At 34.9% G+C, this 16,586-nt stretch overlaps 2 protein-coding genes across 2 annotated transcripts in view; both read right to left on the bottom strand.

The window, feature by feature from the left end:
- LOC113093990 (cytoplasmic protein NCK2-like) overlaps window positions 1-9,717 on the bottom strand; it is a 40,117-nt gene extending 30,400 nt beyond the window's left edge. The window contains exon 1 of the mRNA XM_026259626.1: window positions 9,483-9,717. The gene's annotated coding sequence lies outside the window, so the exon portion shown is untranslated. The remainder of the gene's footprint in view (window positions 1-9,482) is intronic.
- A 4,514-nt stretch (window positions 9,718-14,231) lies between these two features.
- Window positions 14,232-15,668, bottom strand: LOC113088437 (DPH3 homolog). Its single transcript, XM_026255767.1, has 3 exons — window positions 15,481-15,668; window positions 15,056-15,130; window positions 14,232-14,662 (listed from the first exon to the last, which is right to left on the bottom strand). The coding sequence occupies exons 1-3, from the start codon at window positions 15,586-15,588 to the stop codon at window positions 14,588-14,590; spliced, it is 258 nt and encodes an 85-aa protein (XP_026111552.1). The 5' UTR covers window positions 15,589-15,668; the 3' UTR covers window positions 14,232-14,587.
- Between the last annotated feature and the right edge of the window lie 918 nt (window positions 15,669-16,586).

The following is a 16,586-nucleotide window of genomic DNA, read 5'->3' as shown; positions in this document are numbered from 1 at the left end:
ATTTCAGCTGATGCCACCTTCCTAAAACACCTTTTTACCTTAACCATTGAAAGACAGCCAGATATTCAAACAAACCGTGGGCTGACATTTTTTTAATTAATCAATCTTTACCAAACCAGTCCAAATCAAGGAGAAGATGATGTTTAAAGCAGTTAATTACTAAAATAATTATACTGGTGCAGATGATTGTGGTGGTTCCATCTTGGAGTGATTTGTTTTCAATAAATGTTTTGCACTTGTTGAGCTGAGAGCTTGTACCATTAAATGAAAGCGGAAACAAGCAGTTGTGCTAATGCACTTTATTTGCATCCAAAAAGCAAGTTCAAGCTCTGGAGCTTTTAAATAATCCAAACAGATACTGAAAGTGGTGGGGTGGCCAACAAACAAGCAAAAATCACATCCTTTTTATGATGTTTAATACATTTTTCTGAATCAGCTTGATGTACAGTACCAAGCCTACAGACCCCAAAACAAGCTTTAAAGGCAAAATCTAAAAATAAATTGTGTGTGTACGTGTGTGATTAGAATTAATGGAAATGTTAATCTTTTCAAATAATATTAACATTTAATAACAAGCACTTAGTTTCAAATGTAAAAGTGTAAACAAATGTCTCTACCCTGAAAAAAAAATCATATATAACTGATAGTAAAAAAATTAAAATAAATGACCATAAACACAGTATTTTGACTTTTCCCACTTTTGTGCAGTCATATTACTGCAAGATAGCCCTGTCATCAGATGGTGTAAGAAAAAAAAAACTTTTTATGATATTTTGTATATATATATATATATATATATATATATATATATATATATATATATATATATATATATATATATATATATATATATTCTCATAGTCATGAAAATAAAGAAAACTCTTTGAATGAGAAGGTGTGTCCAAACTTTTGGTCTGTAATATATGTGTGTGTGTGTGTGTGTGTGTGTGTGTGTGTGTGTGTGTGTGTGTTTACTTATTATTTATCAATACTTTCAATTTATCAGTATTTCTCGGTAACTTGGCACTAATTTAACTAGCTATATATATATATATATATATATATATATATATATATATATATATATATATATATATATATATATATATATATTCATGGAAAATGCAACCAAATAACATTAAACATATTGATTGTCTACTCAATATCCTTATGGATCCCACACTCACATAACTTTAATGAAGTACTTATGTGCCACACACACACACACACAGTTTGTGGCACACACTCACAGATCACAAAACATGGTTTGCAGGCTTCCTCCCACTTCTCTGTTTCCTGTGTGATCAGAAAAGACATGCGGTTTCATTATAAAGAAAGCTAATAACTGAAAAATGGAAAAGAACAAGTCATGCCGGAACTCAGAGGAGCAACTGAGCACAGGTTTAAGCATGTTTGTTCTCCAGCTTTTTACTCACACTGGCAATAACAGGTTTTTACATTATGTTCTTAATGGTGATTAGATACTAGCCAAGAAACCCATTTGAAAATAAACCATTTAGAACAGGGAAAAAATAAACAACTGGCCTGAGATCACAGCAAAGATTTCATGTGCAGCATGCACATGTAAACGTTTAAAAAAACCATACAGCATGAGTCATGTAACAAGTGACCCATGAACAAAATGGAACAAATGGATGAAAAGATGTATTATGTGCAAAAAGACTGCTAATTTACATCTAGTGAATTATTAATGTGAACTAATGAAGACATCAGATGCCTAAAATAAGATACTGAAGGGAAGAGAAGAATGATTCAAGACTGGGTAAGAATTCCTCTCACTTTAGTCTGGCCTAACACTTAGAGTGATGCTGCCTGTGCTGGAAATAGAGGTAAAAAAAGAGCAGTATGGCCATCAAGAAGCCTGCCCCTCACTGCCTGCTTCATTTACACTTATCTTTATTTACATGGTCTTCTTTACTTCTCTTCTTTGAGGAATCAAGACTCTAGCAAGAGTTCAGGCATTTGATTTGGTTCTGATCTATTCTGATCATGACAGTGATCACAAACTTGTTCAGAAGTCTTGGTTTTCTGAAAGCATTTTTCTTATTCATTCTTTTCTTTTAATTTAAAAAAGAATCCTGAAGTGGTAAATATATATGAATGAGAGAAATCTTTATTCCTGTAAAAACAAGAACTGCACCAAAAGAACTACCACTACCAAATCACATAAGTTTCTCTAGAGAAAAATATTTTTCATTTATTTATTTTTTTTACTTTTGCACTCTTTTACTTTTAACTATATATTAACTGTAGAGGAAATACAGCAAGAATAATTAAGCCACTCATGTTTGGGAGTTATCAAGTATATTTTTTTTCATATATTATTATTTGTTTAATTGTTTTGAATATATCTCTTCTATAAACAATCAAACAAAGTTTCTCAGTGTATCCTCAATTATACACACAAAAGCGGGCTCAGTTAGATTAAAATGGTCAGAGAGTTTTTGGTTAGGGACTGCTATCTCTAATGAGGCCTTTGCAACACAGCTTAATTATGAGAGTTTTTAATTATGATGTAATGGGGAACTTGATTCCTTTTAAAAAGAAGCAATCTGAGAGAAATCGAGCCAGGATAGAAAAACGATGGAAAGAAAACATTTACCCTTCTAAAGAATAAAAAACAAAGACAATACACATTAAACTGATGCTTGTAGACTCACAATTTATTTCACACATTCCTCAAAAACACAGATTAGGTATCTACATCATCAAACTTTACCAAGAGAGAATAAGATAGAAATTGTGTAGGTCCTTGCCCATTTCACTGAAAGCAGCGAAGGTTGTCTTACTAAAGTCATTTAAAGAGTTAGCAGCCTGCCAACACTTTACACCCAAGAGGGAGTGGGAAAAGAGTGAGAGAAAGGCAAGTAGACAAGCTGTCATTTTGTTTGACAAGCTGTTTTATGGTCAGACAGGAACTCTTTTTCAACCCCTCTGCTCATATGTCTTTGTCTTACCCTCCTTTATCCAAAAGATAAGTCATATTCTGAGTGATCACACAAACACATTTCTAGACTGCAAACATCCAGCTCAGTGCAAATAAAAGGGTAAAAAACAGGTTAACCAAGCTAAAATGCTACGGAAGGAATGAAAATGCATCTTTACATCATAAAAATATGTGTCCGCAAGTTGAAATATCTCTTGACATAACCCAAACACTAGGAAGTGTAGTTATGTAGAAATGTAGTTAACATGCAAAAACGTACTAAATTGTAACAATTTAACATTGCCTGCCCAGCACATATGTAGAATAATTCATTGGTATTTTTCATCATTAGGCCCAAAAAACTGATGAAAAACATTAAGCTAAAAATGTTAGATGTCATGCAAACTGTACAGAAAAAGTGTTTACAGCACACAAACATTTAGACCAATGAGGGGGAGATTAGTTCACATAGGGCTGGATGATTAATCAAAAAGTAATCGAAACCGAAATTCAGAACCTCTAACCGACTTAATTTTCCCATGTCGGTTATTTCGGTTTTTTAATCCTGTTAATACTTCCCCCTTAAAAGCATACTACCGCGTGTGTAGCCACATGACTCTGTCGAACTGTTCACGTGACTTCTTTTACATTTATCATTGTTATGTACTAAAAATAATGATTGGTTTAATGAATTTGTATTGCACTGCATTTAATTTGGTCCATTAAGATTGCCTTAACAGCGAAAGAAAACAGAACTGACTAACTAAGTAAAATAATTCTACATTGTAAATTTCCTAATACAAATAGAATGATAAGATGACCAATAACTCAATGAAAAACGGCTCTCTCTGTTATTGTTCTGACCTCAAACCTCTCTCTGCAGTAGTCTGTCTTCTTTCGACAACAGTTTATTATGAAATATGAGGAATGGTAAATGTAATCACCACTAGATTAAATAAAACCACAGGAGAATGTCTTGTCTATTAAACTGGACACACATGCTATTACAAGGAAAGCTGACAGCTAGGACAGCAGTAGCCATATTTCACTCACAAACACAGTTCTATTAATGTCTATACTAATTAATCAATTTATTCAGTCTATACATGCCGTATAGACTACTGTTCCTGTAAACCGATGCACCACACACCATCTGAACTTATGGGAAACAAACCCAAATGACAACACAGACAGCTCCTGTTTAACTATCAGAATAGTACAGCATATAAAATGCCATTTAGATAATGGAGACACCATAATGTGACAGGCTCGCTCTTAGAAACAGGACTTTCAAGATTCAAGAGCTGGTTCAAGAGTCAGTGACTAAGAGAAAGGATAAAATCTACCTGTTCTTAGAAAATGTTCTTTTTTAGTCATGATTTCTTCATATAAGAGGAGTTCAATCTCAAACAAGCTTGACATGCTTTTGCTTTGCCTCTTAACAGAGATGATAAGATATCTACAGCTATAAACAATGGATAAATCAAGCATTCTGGCAACTACATGCATGGCTCTAGCTGAGATTTAAAATATCACATAAATCCTATAATTTGTAGAGAATATCACCACTTCCTCACATCAAAGACATGTGGTGGTTTGGTTAACCAACAGCGAGTTATTTTTTTAAGCAGCAGATTGAGGTACCACGACTTTTATGATTGTTTTTAGAATGTTAAAATGTAGCAAATGATGATACATCAGGCTATTGAAAAACATTTCTCAATCATCGTACTGCATTGCAATATGTTTTGCCCCCCACAATAAAAAATAAGCATTTAGATATCATCTTACTTAGACATTTAGAGAGATATCATGTCAAAACTGATATTTAAAAATAACAAACTGATTAAATTGTTTGTAAGTAGTCTCCTATACTGTTATAAAGATGTCATTGACTTTACAAAGCTATCAGAATTCTAAAGATAAAAATGTAAAATCTTACAAATATCATCATTACAAATATGCACCAAATTGTATGTTTTTGCTCAGGTTGGGCCTCGTTAATTTCTTATGTTCTCCCCCCTCCTTGAAAATGAACCCAGAAAATTCCTTTAAGCCCATTATTCAGTCCCTCCAGAAAAACGCAGATTATTTTTGTGATTGTTGCGGGCAAAAATCCTTGATTTTGCGGCAGGTTTTCTTGAAAAATGCGATGGAATATGCGGGATATTTTTGCAATCTTATGCGATGAAATTGCGGGAACTTGCAAAAACTGCGGTTTGATGAAAAAGAGAAAAAAAGGTGACCCCCCCCCCCCAACACCCTGTTCTCACTAGGCTACCACCTTACTGTAATGAGTCATTTCTTATGACTTCCTATGATAAACTAGCATACTAAATCACATAATATTTAAGTTCTCATTCTGTTTTATTTCAGACCTTAATCAACACATGGCTAAAACTTACAAAACATTGAGTCAAACAAGTTCTCTAGCTTTACAAAAGGAATATTCAACAACTTCTGTAAAAATAAATGCAAATAAAATATACACACAAATATACAAATGCTGTTTTTCAGGAATTGCAAAGTGCAATCTCTTACTGCTACGTAAATTATTTTACATACTACTAATATACTACTAATATACTTACAACTGTAAGGTTTTGGTACTATTTCGGTACTATTCTGTAACAAAAAAGTACACTCTTACAACTGTAGAGGTGCTTCAACTTCTGAATGAAACTACAACAGTCCACTGTGAAAATGAAAACTAACTGCGTAGCCTCTAACACTGGCCTATCATTCGCCATCCTCATCCTCATCCCTCTCTCAAAATAATTTGCCCCCACTGTAATGTAACACATCGGGTAACTGCTTCGCGTGGTCTTTTGCGCTTATTTTTGTTGGCAGATGAGAATGATTTGCATCCTTCACCCTGGTTTGACCACGGGCTTCACAGATGATGTTCACGTCGCGCAATTACGTCACTTCATAAGGTCACATTGGGAAATAATGGCGATTTACTTGTGTGAAGTAAACGCAACATTTTTCAACTTTATGCTAAGATATATGTTACTTCTTTGCAATGAAAATTATTATTATTATGAAATCATGCTACCTCCGCATAATTTGCTTCCTGAAATCGGCAATTTATGCAGGGAAAGTGCGGCGTATTTGAAAAAATGCGACCCCGGCATAAATATGCGGCCCTTGGCTGATTATGCATTAAATCACGCGATCGCATAATCGCGTTTTTCTGGAGGGACTGATTATTAGATAATGTTGCTAAAGGGCAGGATTAATCACATGGGCAATGCACAACGTCCTCAACATGCAGGGTTGAATAAATATTGAGCAGCACAAAAAGTGTCCAAAGTTAGGTACCTTTCTCAAGGTCTTTACCAAGATCACTGCTCAGCAGGGGCTTATTCTGGAGATCCAGAATTTAAAAAAAATGCCCTGTCAGAAACACGGAGTCGCAACCCGTGTAATTTGTCCTCCTCAGAGTAACTTTTAACAAAGCCTATTTTTGGAGGGCTTCATACTTTTTCCTGGCACTGATGACAAGCTGTGCACTGATGAAATATTGAGATGCTACATATTCCCAGACTGTTAATAAAATATGCATCATCCATGCTGAGCTGCAAATTGCTCTGTTCCTGCGCTGCATGGGGGAAAGAATTAGACTGTAAAGAAAAATTCCTTAATGATGACAAAATTTACAGTTTACAATGTTACATTAAACGCTTTAAATCATTCATTTTCAACTGCACTTTGTAATTTAATTCCAGGTCAAAAATTCCCAGGGATCGAACCATCGTCGTGTGGGCCTTCTGAGAATCATCTGAGACCAATAGCAAAGGCTCTAAAATGCTGTTTCATGATCAGCAATTAAACTCCCAATGGGGCAAGATTCCAGAATTCAGCCCAGGAGAGAGGATGCTATTCTTGGCAGAGCTAACCCCAACAAAGACAAGAAACAGCTATAAGCACATCAGGAGTGCATAATCATTTTCACACACTCCTTTGACCAAAGGGGATTCTGACAGTGAAGACTTCTGTATTTACATTGGTGGATATGGGTCTGAGACCTAGTTCAGCTAAACCAAATAAAGCCTATATACTCAAATTTTTTTAAAGCCTCTAGATTATCGACATGATCAAAAGTTTGCTGACTCGTTGAACACAATCTACATGCTTTCGGTCATATGATCGATAGATTAAACAATTTAAGAAAGTAAAAGACCTTTTAGTATAATTCTAAAAACACCCCTCTTCAGGTTGTGGTACATTTTTGGTTACACTTTATATTGATAGTACACTTTAGACATTAACACATTTAGACATTTATAGACATTACTAACTCTAAATAACTTTGTAACTACGTCAACTTATTCTTAATAATTTGCAACTACATTTAAGTCTCAGAGTAGACTGTAAGGTTAGGGTTAGGGTTAGTATAAAAAGAGTATTGTTAGTATTGACATATTTGCATAGTTTCTCATAGTCAGTATGTTGTGGACCCATCAAAATAAAGTGTTAGAAGATATTAGGCAGACAGCCTACTAATACTCTAATTACTGCTGGTTGACATGTACAGTAGTTCCAAAGTTACTTACTGTTAGTAGAATGTCTAAAGTGGACTATCAAAATAAAGTAAAAATTTTTTGCTGTGAAATCTTGATTTTGGCAAATTTTTATGAAGTACCCAATAATACCTTTGTTGTTATTAATACTTCAGTATGAATACTAATTGGACTGAAGTAACTTAGATTTAGCAACTTGATCATTCATACATCACTTTTTAGAAAAATCGTGCTCAAACGTGTGTTATACTGTCTAAAGATCTCCTTGATTTAAATTACATTTTTGGCCATTTATCACCAACTGCATATTTTTGCCCAGTTTGGGCCTCTGAATAAGATGAGTATGAGCTTCATATTGTCATATCATACGATATGAGCAATACAACTTTTTGACTAAAGATTCTAGAGCCTCTTCCATTTAAGAAAAGATTATAATCTGATTATTATGTCACATGAGGGTAAATGCATAATTGTAAAAGATTCTGTTATGATCCACAGCTAGCTACTTGCTGTTGCTTGCTGAAGGGATCCAAACAACAACAACAACAAAAAAATCTCTCTAATGCTTGAGAGGGACTTTAAACTATGACATTTTTACACATCTGAATAACTGAAATTCATCTTAAATCTCATCTTTCTGGCTGGCAGTATCCTAAATTGCATTCTGATATGGTGTGAGAGAAGGTCAATCAGATCCCCTAAAATGACATAGCTGAACAATTTAGCACACTCATCTTGTAATACTGTCATAATACATGTAAAGCCAACCGGATTTCCATTGTCGACTGCAGTCAACAAGTGAAAATACCAATGGAAATAGTGCCAGTTCATTATGCTTGACCTGTTCTTAGCAAATGAGAGAATTACGGGATTCAGAGAAACGGTCCAATTCTGTTATCTCTGGCAAGCACACTGCCTACAGTGCGGCAGAGAGAGACAGGGATGCTCCCTTTCCAAAGACATATCACAGGACGGTAGAGACTGAGTAACAAACACTGAAGAGAGAGACAGACAGAGATTATGGACCGATACTGAAATCCAATATTCAAACCTTTCTATCTTAACTGTAAGGACTACTGATCAGTTCCTTTTGGTTGGTCCATAAACACCAACAATGCAGGCAACAGCATTAACACAACAGTACGATCAAAAAGAAACAACGGTGTTCAAGGCAAATTAAAAAATAAAATAAAAAAATTAAAATGTTATTTTTTTTTATTTTTTATTCAATTATTTATTGTATATTTTATATATATATATATATATATATATATATATATATATATATATATATATATATATATATATCACACAGGACTGAAATAACGCTGTGAATGACTACAGAATGTTTATTTTGGGGTGAACTGAATTTGTAAATGATTTTTATGCTGAAAAGCTTGACTAAATAACAAATCGTTTGTTAGGACTCAATACATAATTTAATTTAAAATAGTTCAGACTGTGCTGAAAATGAATGCAACCTTTGCAAACAAACAGGCTGAGCCAACATATTATTACAATATTTATAATATTAAATAGGCTATGTAATATGTTTTATTGTTGTACCATAATAATAAGGCAATAAGGCCTGGTTGATATATATATAATCTTTTCAACTCTGCCATGTGGTGTTGCACAATCTACAATAACAATATCACAAAAAAGTCAGCTGGTTGCGGTACCATAACATCAGCTCTGCGCTCTGATTCGCAAAGAAAGATTCGAAGACTCGATTCTTATTGACCTCACTGCTGTTGTGCTGTTGTACTGGTGTGGGCACAAAAAGCTTCATACAGTGTTTAACCAGCGGCAAATTCACAAGACAAAATCGCCGTGTGTGACTTTAAGAGTCTTTGGCGTTTTAAAAAAGCTTTCGCTTCTCGGCTAGACTTTTTTTCTCGAAACGTCTATTACAGTGAACCACGAAACACCGAATACACCTCCCGTGGCGTGAAGCTGCCATACACGCTCACACACCTATATAAGTTTACGCGCTCGTCGTTCTTTACCTTTACAGGTTGTCTCTGGACAGTTCGGAGGAAACGAAGGGATGCGGATGAAAACGACCTTCAGTCCGATTACCCTCGGTGTGTGTGCATTCAGAAGAGGACGATGGAAAATCCCGTTCAGCGTTCTTTTCGTTGTCCTCCCAGTGCCTCGTTCGCAGGCCCTATAGGATCTCCGCTGCAGCGCTCTCGCGCGCTCTCTCGCTCTGCTCAGCCCAGCGCTCAGTGACGTCACCGCTGCCAGGGCTGGACTGCCCTGGGCGAACACTGTTCGTGACTCAAAAGCAACAGGTATAAAACACCAGTGAGAACCCACCCAGACTCTCAAACAACCAAGGGACCCCCAGTACATATACAGTGGTGGGCAAAATTATTAGAAAAATGGTTTTAGGTAAGTTATTTGTATCTTTTGCTGTAGGTTTCTTGAAGCATCTATGAGATGTTGCCATGGTTCTTCTTCAGTTTGTTCTGTTTCTCAATGATGAGATCAGATCTCTGTGTGAAGCACTGGCTGCTGTCAGATTTCTTGTGCAAACAAAAATCTCACTGGATTATTACAATTAATGGCAAAATGAATGTTTCATTGAAAATATATATTTCCTACTGACACACTACAGCGAAAGATAGAAATAACTGACTTAAGAGCAGGTGCAAACTGAAAATTCTAGTGTTGTAATAATTTTGGCCACCGAAATAAATGCCATGTTACCCTTTTCCCCTCTTATTTTAGGCCTATTTGATCATTTTTAAGCAATGTATTCAGTTCAGTTTAGTGAAAGTGAAATGACATACAGCCAAGTACAGTATGGTGACCCATACTCAGAATTCATGCTCTGCATTTAACCCATCCAAGTGCACACACACAGCAATGAACACACACCCGGAGCAGTGGGCAGTCTTTTATGCTGTGGCACCGGGGAGCATTTGGGGGTCCAGTGCCTTGCTCACAAGGGTACCTCAGTCATGGTCAATCAGAATCAAACCCACAACCTTAGAGTTAGGAGTCAAACTCTCTAACCACTAGGCCAGGACTTCTGGCTTGTAAAACGTGTTTACATTATTATATTCAGGAATATTTTAATTCATATATAATTTTGAGATTCTTAAAGGCATAATTTTCCCCAAAATTTGTAAACACAAAACTAAAACTATATTATAGATTTGTATTATTTTTAAAATTGTATGAATATTTTTACCTGAATATTTCTGCAACACTGTACAGAAGTATTATGAAGTTCACAATATGTTATTCTAAAAATCTGATTCAAGTAAAAGGCAATGCCAATGATCTATTGTTATTAGTCTGTAATGAGTGTTTAGTGCTTCTGTAAGCATTTGATAGCAAAGTTGGAAGGATTATACAGTTTTAAAAAGAAAGTTTTTGTCCAAAAAAAATTGAGTTGCTGTGTTTATAGTTTAAAGCAATTAATGTGTCTCAGCAAATGTTAGTGAGAAAGAGGCCACACGATTAATGAAAATAGTGTTTGCTTTTACATGACCATCTGTTTTATGTCATGTTGTTGGCGTCTGTGTGAACATGATCATCTTTGACCTTGACTCTTTTTATTCAAGGATCCTCCTGTGTGTTTGTGTGTGTGTGTGTGTGTGTGGTTGGCAGCCCATATTCCCTCCCTGATTAGCTCAGTGAGAGAGTGAGTTAAAATGCTATTGACTGAGTGCAGTATTCCTGCTGCTGGCTCATGAGGGATGCCACAGTCATCAGAGAGATGGGCCTTTCAATATCATCTGAAGGACAGAAAACTGCTGTCTCTCTCTCACACAAATGCACACCGCAAAGCTGGCTGCTGACAAGCCAAATGGCAAAATTTTGATGACAGGAAATCAATGAAAGACAAATTATGATTTGTTGATATACCGGATGGACACAGTAAAAGGATTCATTCGTGGCCCTAGTCCAGGTTTGGCTCAACCATGCAAAATACACACATCTTACATCTTAGATAGTCAGAGTTTAGAAGCAGTTTTTTGAGAGGTTGAATTTAAAACATTACAGTTGATTCATACATTGGTTGTTTTGTTGAATTCATAAAGCTCAACAATTCAACCCTGCTACAAAAGTTGAACTATTTGGTTCTTGATTTAGACTATAGGTTCACAGTCATTTGTGTTCACATTTCGGCCATAATAGGAGATTCACGTTTTGTTCTTGAGTCACTTCAGTGTTTAATTAGAAACAAATTTAAATGAATTCTGTATTTGGTGTTGTAACTAACCTACAGTTTGAGAATTCTTCTGTACGTTTTATCTTTTTGTTGAAAAATAGCACCCCCTGGGGTCCAAAAGTAATGCCAAGAACTTACACGTTGAGTAATTTTAAATAATTAAATAATTTTAAAACATGAATTTTTATCGACTAGTAGAGTTTTTTTTTGTTTGTTCCTTGAATGTTTCTGTCTTCGTTGTGTTGACTGTTGTTTGTTCAATTATTGATTCATAGGTTTTTGGTTGAATTCAAATGCAATTCTTGCGCATGGCTTATGAAAGAAATTGTATTCGATTAGAATAAAATGAATTTAAAGGATTTTTCATTATGTGACCACACCAAATGTAATTTGAAATGCACATAAAATGTAAATAATAATAAGAGGGATTCTAAAAGTTGCATCTTGTTTTTATTAGTACTGCTAATTTAAAATAAACTATTTCACATATCAAAGGTTTATATTTACCAAAAGACGAAATAATAACTGAATTTACACAAATGACCTGTTAAAAATGCTCAATTCTTAATAGTGTGTGTTGTTTCCTGGAGGATCCAAAGCTTGTTGAGAATCAATTAATATCTGAAACTTTTGTAGTAGTGGTGTAGGAGTCCCTTGGAACTCAGTATCATACACAGTCACTATTGAGAAGGGTAAGTGTAGGGTATTTCTAAAGAAATGGAGGCAATTTAACTATCACAAAACATAAACCCGATTCCAAAAAAGTTGGGACATTGTACAAATTGTGAATAAAAACAGAATGCAATGATGTGGAAGTTTCAAATTTCAATATTTTATTCAGAATACAACATAGATGACATATAACGTTTTTAAACTGAGAAAATTTATAATTTTAAGGGAAAAATAAGTTGATTTTAAATTTCATGGCATCAACACATCTCAAAAAAGTTAGGACAAGGCCATGTTTACCTCTGTGTGGCATTCCCTCTTCTTTTTATAACAGTCTGCAAACGTCTGGGGACTGAGGAGACAAGTTGCTCAAGTTTAGGAATAGGAATGGTGTCCCATTCTTGTCTAATACAGGATTCTAGTTGCTCAACTGTCTTAGGTCTTCTGTCACATCTTCCTCTTTATGATGCGCCAAATGTTTTCTACGGGTGAAGATCTGGACTGCACGCTCGCCATTTCAGTACCCGGATCCTTCCTCTACGCAGCCATGATGTTGTAATTGATGCAGTATGTGGTCTGACGTTCTCATGTTGGAAAATGCAAGGTCTTCCCTGAAAGAGACGATGTCTGGATGGGAGCATATGTTGTTCAAGAACTTGGATATACCTTTCAGCATTGATGGTGCCTTTCCAGATGTGTAAGCTGCCCATGCCACATGCACTCATGCAACCCCATACCATCAGAGATGCATGCTTCTGAACTGAGCACTGATAACAACTTGGGTTTTCCTTGTCCTCTTTAGTCCGGATGACATGGCGTCCCAGTTTTCCAAAAAGAACTTCAAATTTTGATTAGTCTGACCACAAAACAGTTTTCCAATAGCCATAGTCCATTTTAAAGGAGCCTTGGCCCAGAGAAAATGCCTGCACTTCTGGATCATGTTTAGATATGTCTTCTTTTTTGACCTAAAGAGTTTTAGCTGGCAAAGGTGAATGGCATGGTGGATTTCTGTTTTTGGTTTTCTGGCCTTGACTCTTACATACAGAGATTGTTCCAGATTCTCTGAATCTTTGAAATATTTTGCCCTGCAGATGGATGATAACTTCAAACTCTTTGCAATTTTTCTCTGAGAAACTCCCTTCTGATATTGCTCCACTATTGTTCGCATTGGGGGAATTGGTGATCCTCTGCCCATCTTGACTTCTGCGAGACACTGCCACTCTGAAAGGCTCTTTTTATACCCAATCATGTTGCCAATTGACCTAATAAGTTGCAAATTGGTCCTCCAGCTGTTCCTTATGTGTACATTTAACTTTTCCGGGCTCTTATTGCTACCTGTCCCAACTTTTTTGGAATGTGTAGCTCTCATGAAATCCAAAATGAGCCAATATTTGGCATGACATTTCTAAATGTCTCACTTTCAACATTTGATATGTTATCTATATTCTATTATGAATAAAATATAAGTTTATGAGATTTGTATATTATTCCATTCCTTTTTTAATCACAATTTGTACAGTGTCCCAACTTTTTTGGAATCGGGTTTGTACAGTCACTGATCCTGAGTTTTAACATTCAGGGGTATGTAAACTTTTGAACTGTTTCATCTCTATAAATTCAGCTACTATTTTGTGGACTATATAAGTGACTGTTGAGTAAAAATGTGCCACATAAAAAAAAAAAGAAGCAATTTCCCTCTTACTTTTTCTAAAGTATTAACATTTTGCAAATTCTGCATAGCATGTCAATTTATAACCTTTTATATTATGGGGAAAAAAGTGTGTAATTATCTGATTCAATATTTTAGTGCTGAGCATAGGTGAGCAAAACTATTCCATATTTTTCAAGGACTGGAAATTCGTTTTAAACATTGCTTGCTATCATGAAAAATTAGACAGAACCAAAAAACCACCCCATTGACAATGAAGAGGTAATTTAATTATTTCAGTATTATAGTATACAAGTCTTTATACAACGTAATAAAACTCCAGATGTTCTAAATTCCTGAACATGTATTTTCAAGCATAAACAGAGCATATTTTTTAAAAGGTTTTTATTTTATTTTTTTAAATAAATAACTTTAACAGAATAGTAACTTGTGTGCATTATCTTGGTACTAAATGTATCAAGTCCATGTGGTCAGTATCCGTACAAAAAATCTGCATATGAAGTGAGTAACTGTAAAATGACAGATGTGCGTATAAGTCCATTATCAGAGCAAAGGATCGGGTCAAGAGTCATGTCGATGTCTATCTCTCAACTCTGGGCCAGCTCCAGTTTGTTTTCTAATGTTTTTGGTGCTTCAATTACTTCTCCACACATGAACTGCTCCTACAACAACAACAACAAAAATATTATATATTTTAGACTTGGACTAACATAACTAACATAAACTAACATGATTCTGAACACAATTGTCATAGTTTAGCTCAACCTTTAAAACAGATCAAAATGGATCAGAGATCATTAAGTAATCAGAGTAACAGAATACTTGAGAATGTAATTTTAAGGTCTTTCTAAATAATTTTATCTCAGCGTTAATTTTGTATCATTATACAAGAAAACATACAATAAACAAAATTTGACGAAAAGGACATGGCATTATTTCTACAATAAATCTATAACATTAATAATCATATGGTTACAAAATGAGCAAAACAAAAATAATCAGGCCAAGTTGTCTATACAAAAACAGCCCACCAGAACACACTAAACATAGATTACCTTATCATAGATTACTTTAACTATAAGTGAGCAACTCGGACAGGTGGCCACTTCTTCACCATTCTCAAGATCCTCCTGAAAAACAGAAGTAGTTTCCCCTTGACAAAATACTATTTAGTATTAAAAATGTTCTTAAAATATTTGCCACTTAGTTATACACTGACACCACCTGAGTCAATACACACATCTACATTATTAAATCACTAAAGTGGCTGTTTCTTTTTTCTGGCTTATTCGTAGTACAGTTTTTTTGACTATTCCAAAAAGTATCCACTAAAAGTTAAAATGATTACACAAATTCAAATAAAACTCTACATACAAATTACATATAAATATACAAGTTATACATTTAAGAAAGCGATAGTGTTAAGTTATGACTGTCTTAAGTTACATTCGGATCCTCCAATAGAAAAGCACTTTCTTGCCTTCGTTATCGCGAATCTGTCGCCACATGGACAAGGAAAATAATATGTTTCTGTTTCATCATCATACTCAAAATCTTCGATTTCAACCTCGTCGTGAAATACCGTCATTCTAGATTAGTTACTAGTTAAGACGTCCTCCCCGGCGCTTTTCAACCATAGATAGGCTGTAAAAAAAAAAAAAAAAAAAAAACCCGGATACAACATGCGCCCGCTGTGACGTACTGGCGCACAATTTTGACGCCTGTCAACCAGCGAATTACAACAAAAAGCTGTTCACCGTTTAGCCACCAGGTGGTGACAAATGTCTATCCACCTAACGTCTCGCAACAAGTCTCGAGTAATTACAGTTTGAGCAAATTAAATAGATTTCTGGATGTTAACATTACAATTGACCTCGACTGGGGTTTTCAGTACACGATGAAACAATGCAAACAATTATTATTCAGTCATATACAGGTATGCAGACATACTTTACTTTCCCAATGCAATGCACTGGAATGTATTAGGCATTCAGTCTTGTATTTAAGGTCTCACAGATAACTGCAAGGAATATCAGCCACGATCTTTTAAAAAAATTTCATTCATTAATTAGTTTCTGCTATATAAAAATGTAAACAGTAAACTGGATTACACGTATCAGTAAATATCCAAGTATTTAATTTCAAATATATCCTTGTTCACTTGAATCACATGTACCCTAAACAAGACATAAGAACCTAGACGACATTTATTTTTTGGCATCAAACACATAAATACTTGGTCACACGTTTTTACTACTCCTTTGTGTGTGTTTTACTACTCCTTTGTGTGTGTTTCCAACAATGTTGTAATTGTTGGAAAGACCTTAGTTTTGTATTGAATTAGATTTTACAAATTCAAGCTTTCATTTACAGTTAAGTGAGTCTCCATGACTTAACTTGAGTAAAGCCTCAGAGACAAGCATTCATCCTTGTAATGAAAATGGGATTAATTGGTCAAATAGATTTGAGCTATTGAGGAGATAAAAGAGGAGAACAAGATTTTTCCTAGACCTGGTTTTATGAGGTCATGGAAAGAATTTGATATAAAAAATTTAAAAGCAAAATACTGACTATTAATGCTTTATT

This window comes from Carassius auratus, chromosome 6 (assembly GCF_003368295.1).
Source record: "Carassius auratus strain Wakin chromosome 6, ASM336829v1, whole genome shotgun sequence".
Lineage (NCBI taxonomy): Eukaryota > Metazoa > Chordata > Actinopteri > Cypriniformes > Cyprinidae > Carassius > Carassius auratus.
This window is presented reverse-complemented; position numbering and strand designations above follow the sequence as displayed.

Excerpts from the sequence above, each read along its gene's own strand:
- LOC113088437 (XM_026255767.1), bottom strand. The coding sequence starts at position 15,588 with ATGACGGTATTTCACGACGAGGTTGAAATCGAAGATTTTGAGTATGAT. Across the intron at positions 15,131-15,480 it reads ACAGATTCGCGATAACGAAG|GAGGATCTTGAGAATGGTGA; the intron begins GCAAGAAAGTGC and ends TCTGTTTTTCAG. Across the intron at positions 14,663-15,055 it reads TTAAAGTAATCTATGATAAG|GAGCAGTTCATGTGTGGAGA; the intron begins GTAATCTATGTT and ends TTGTTGTTGTAG.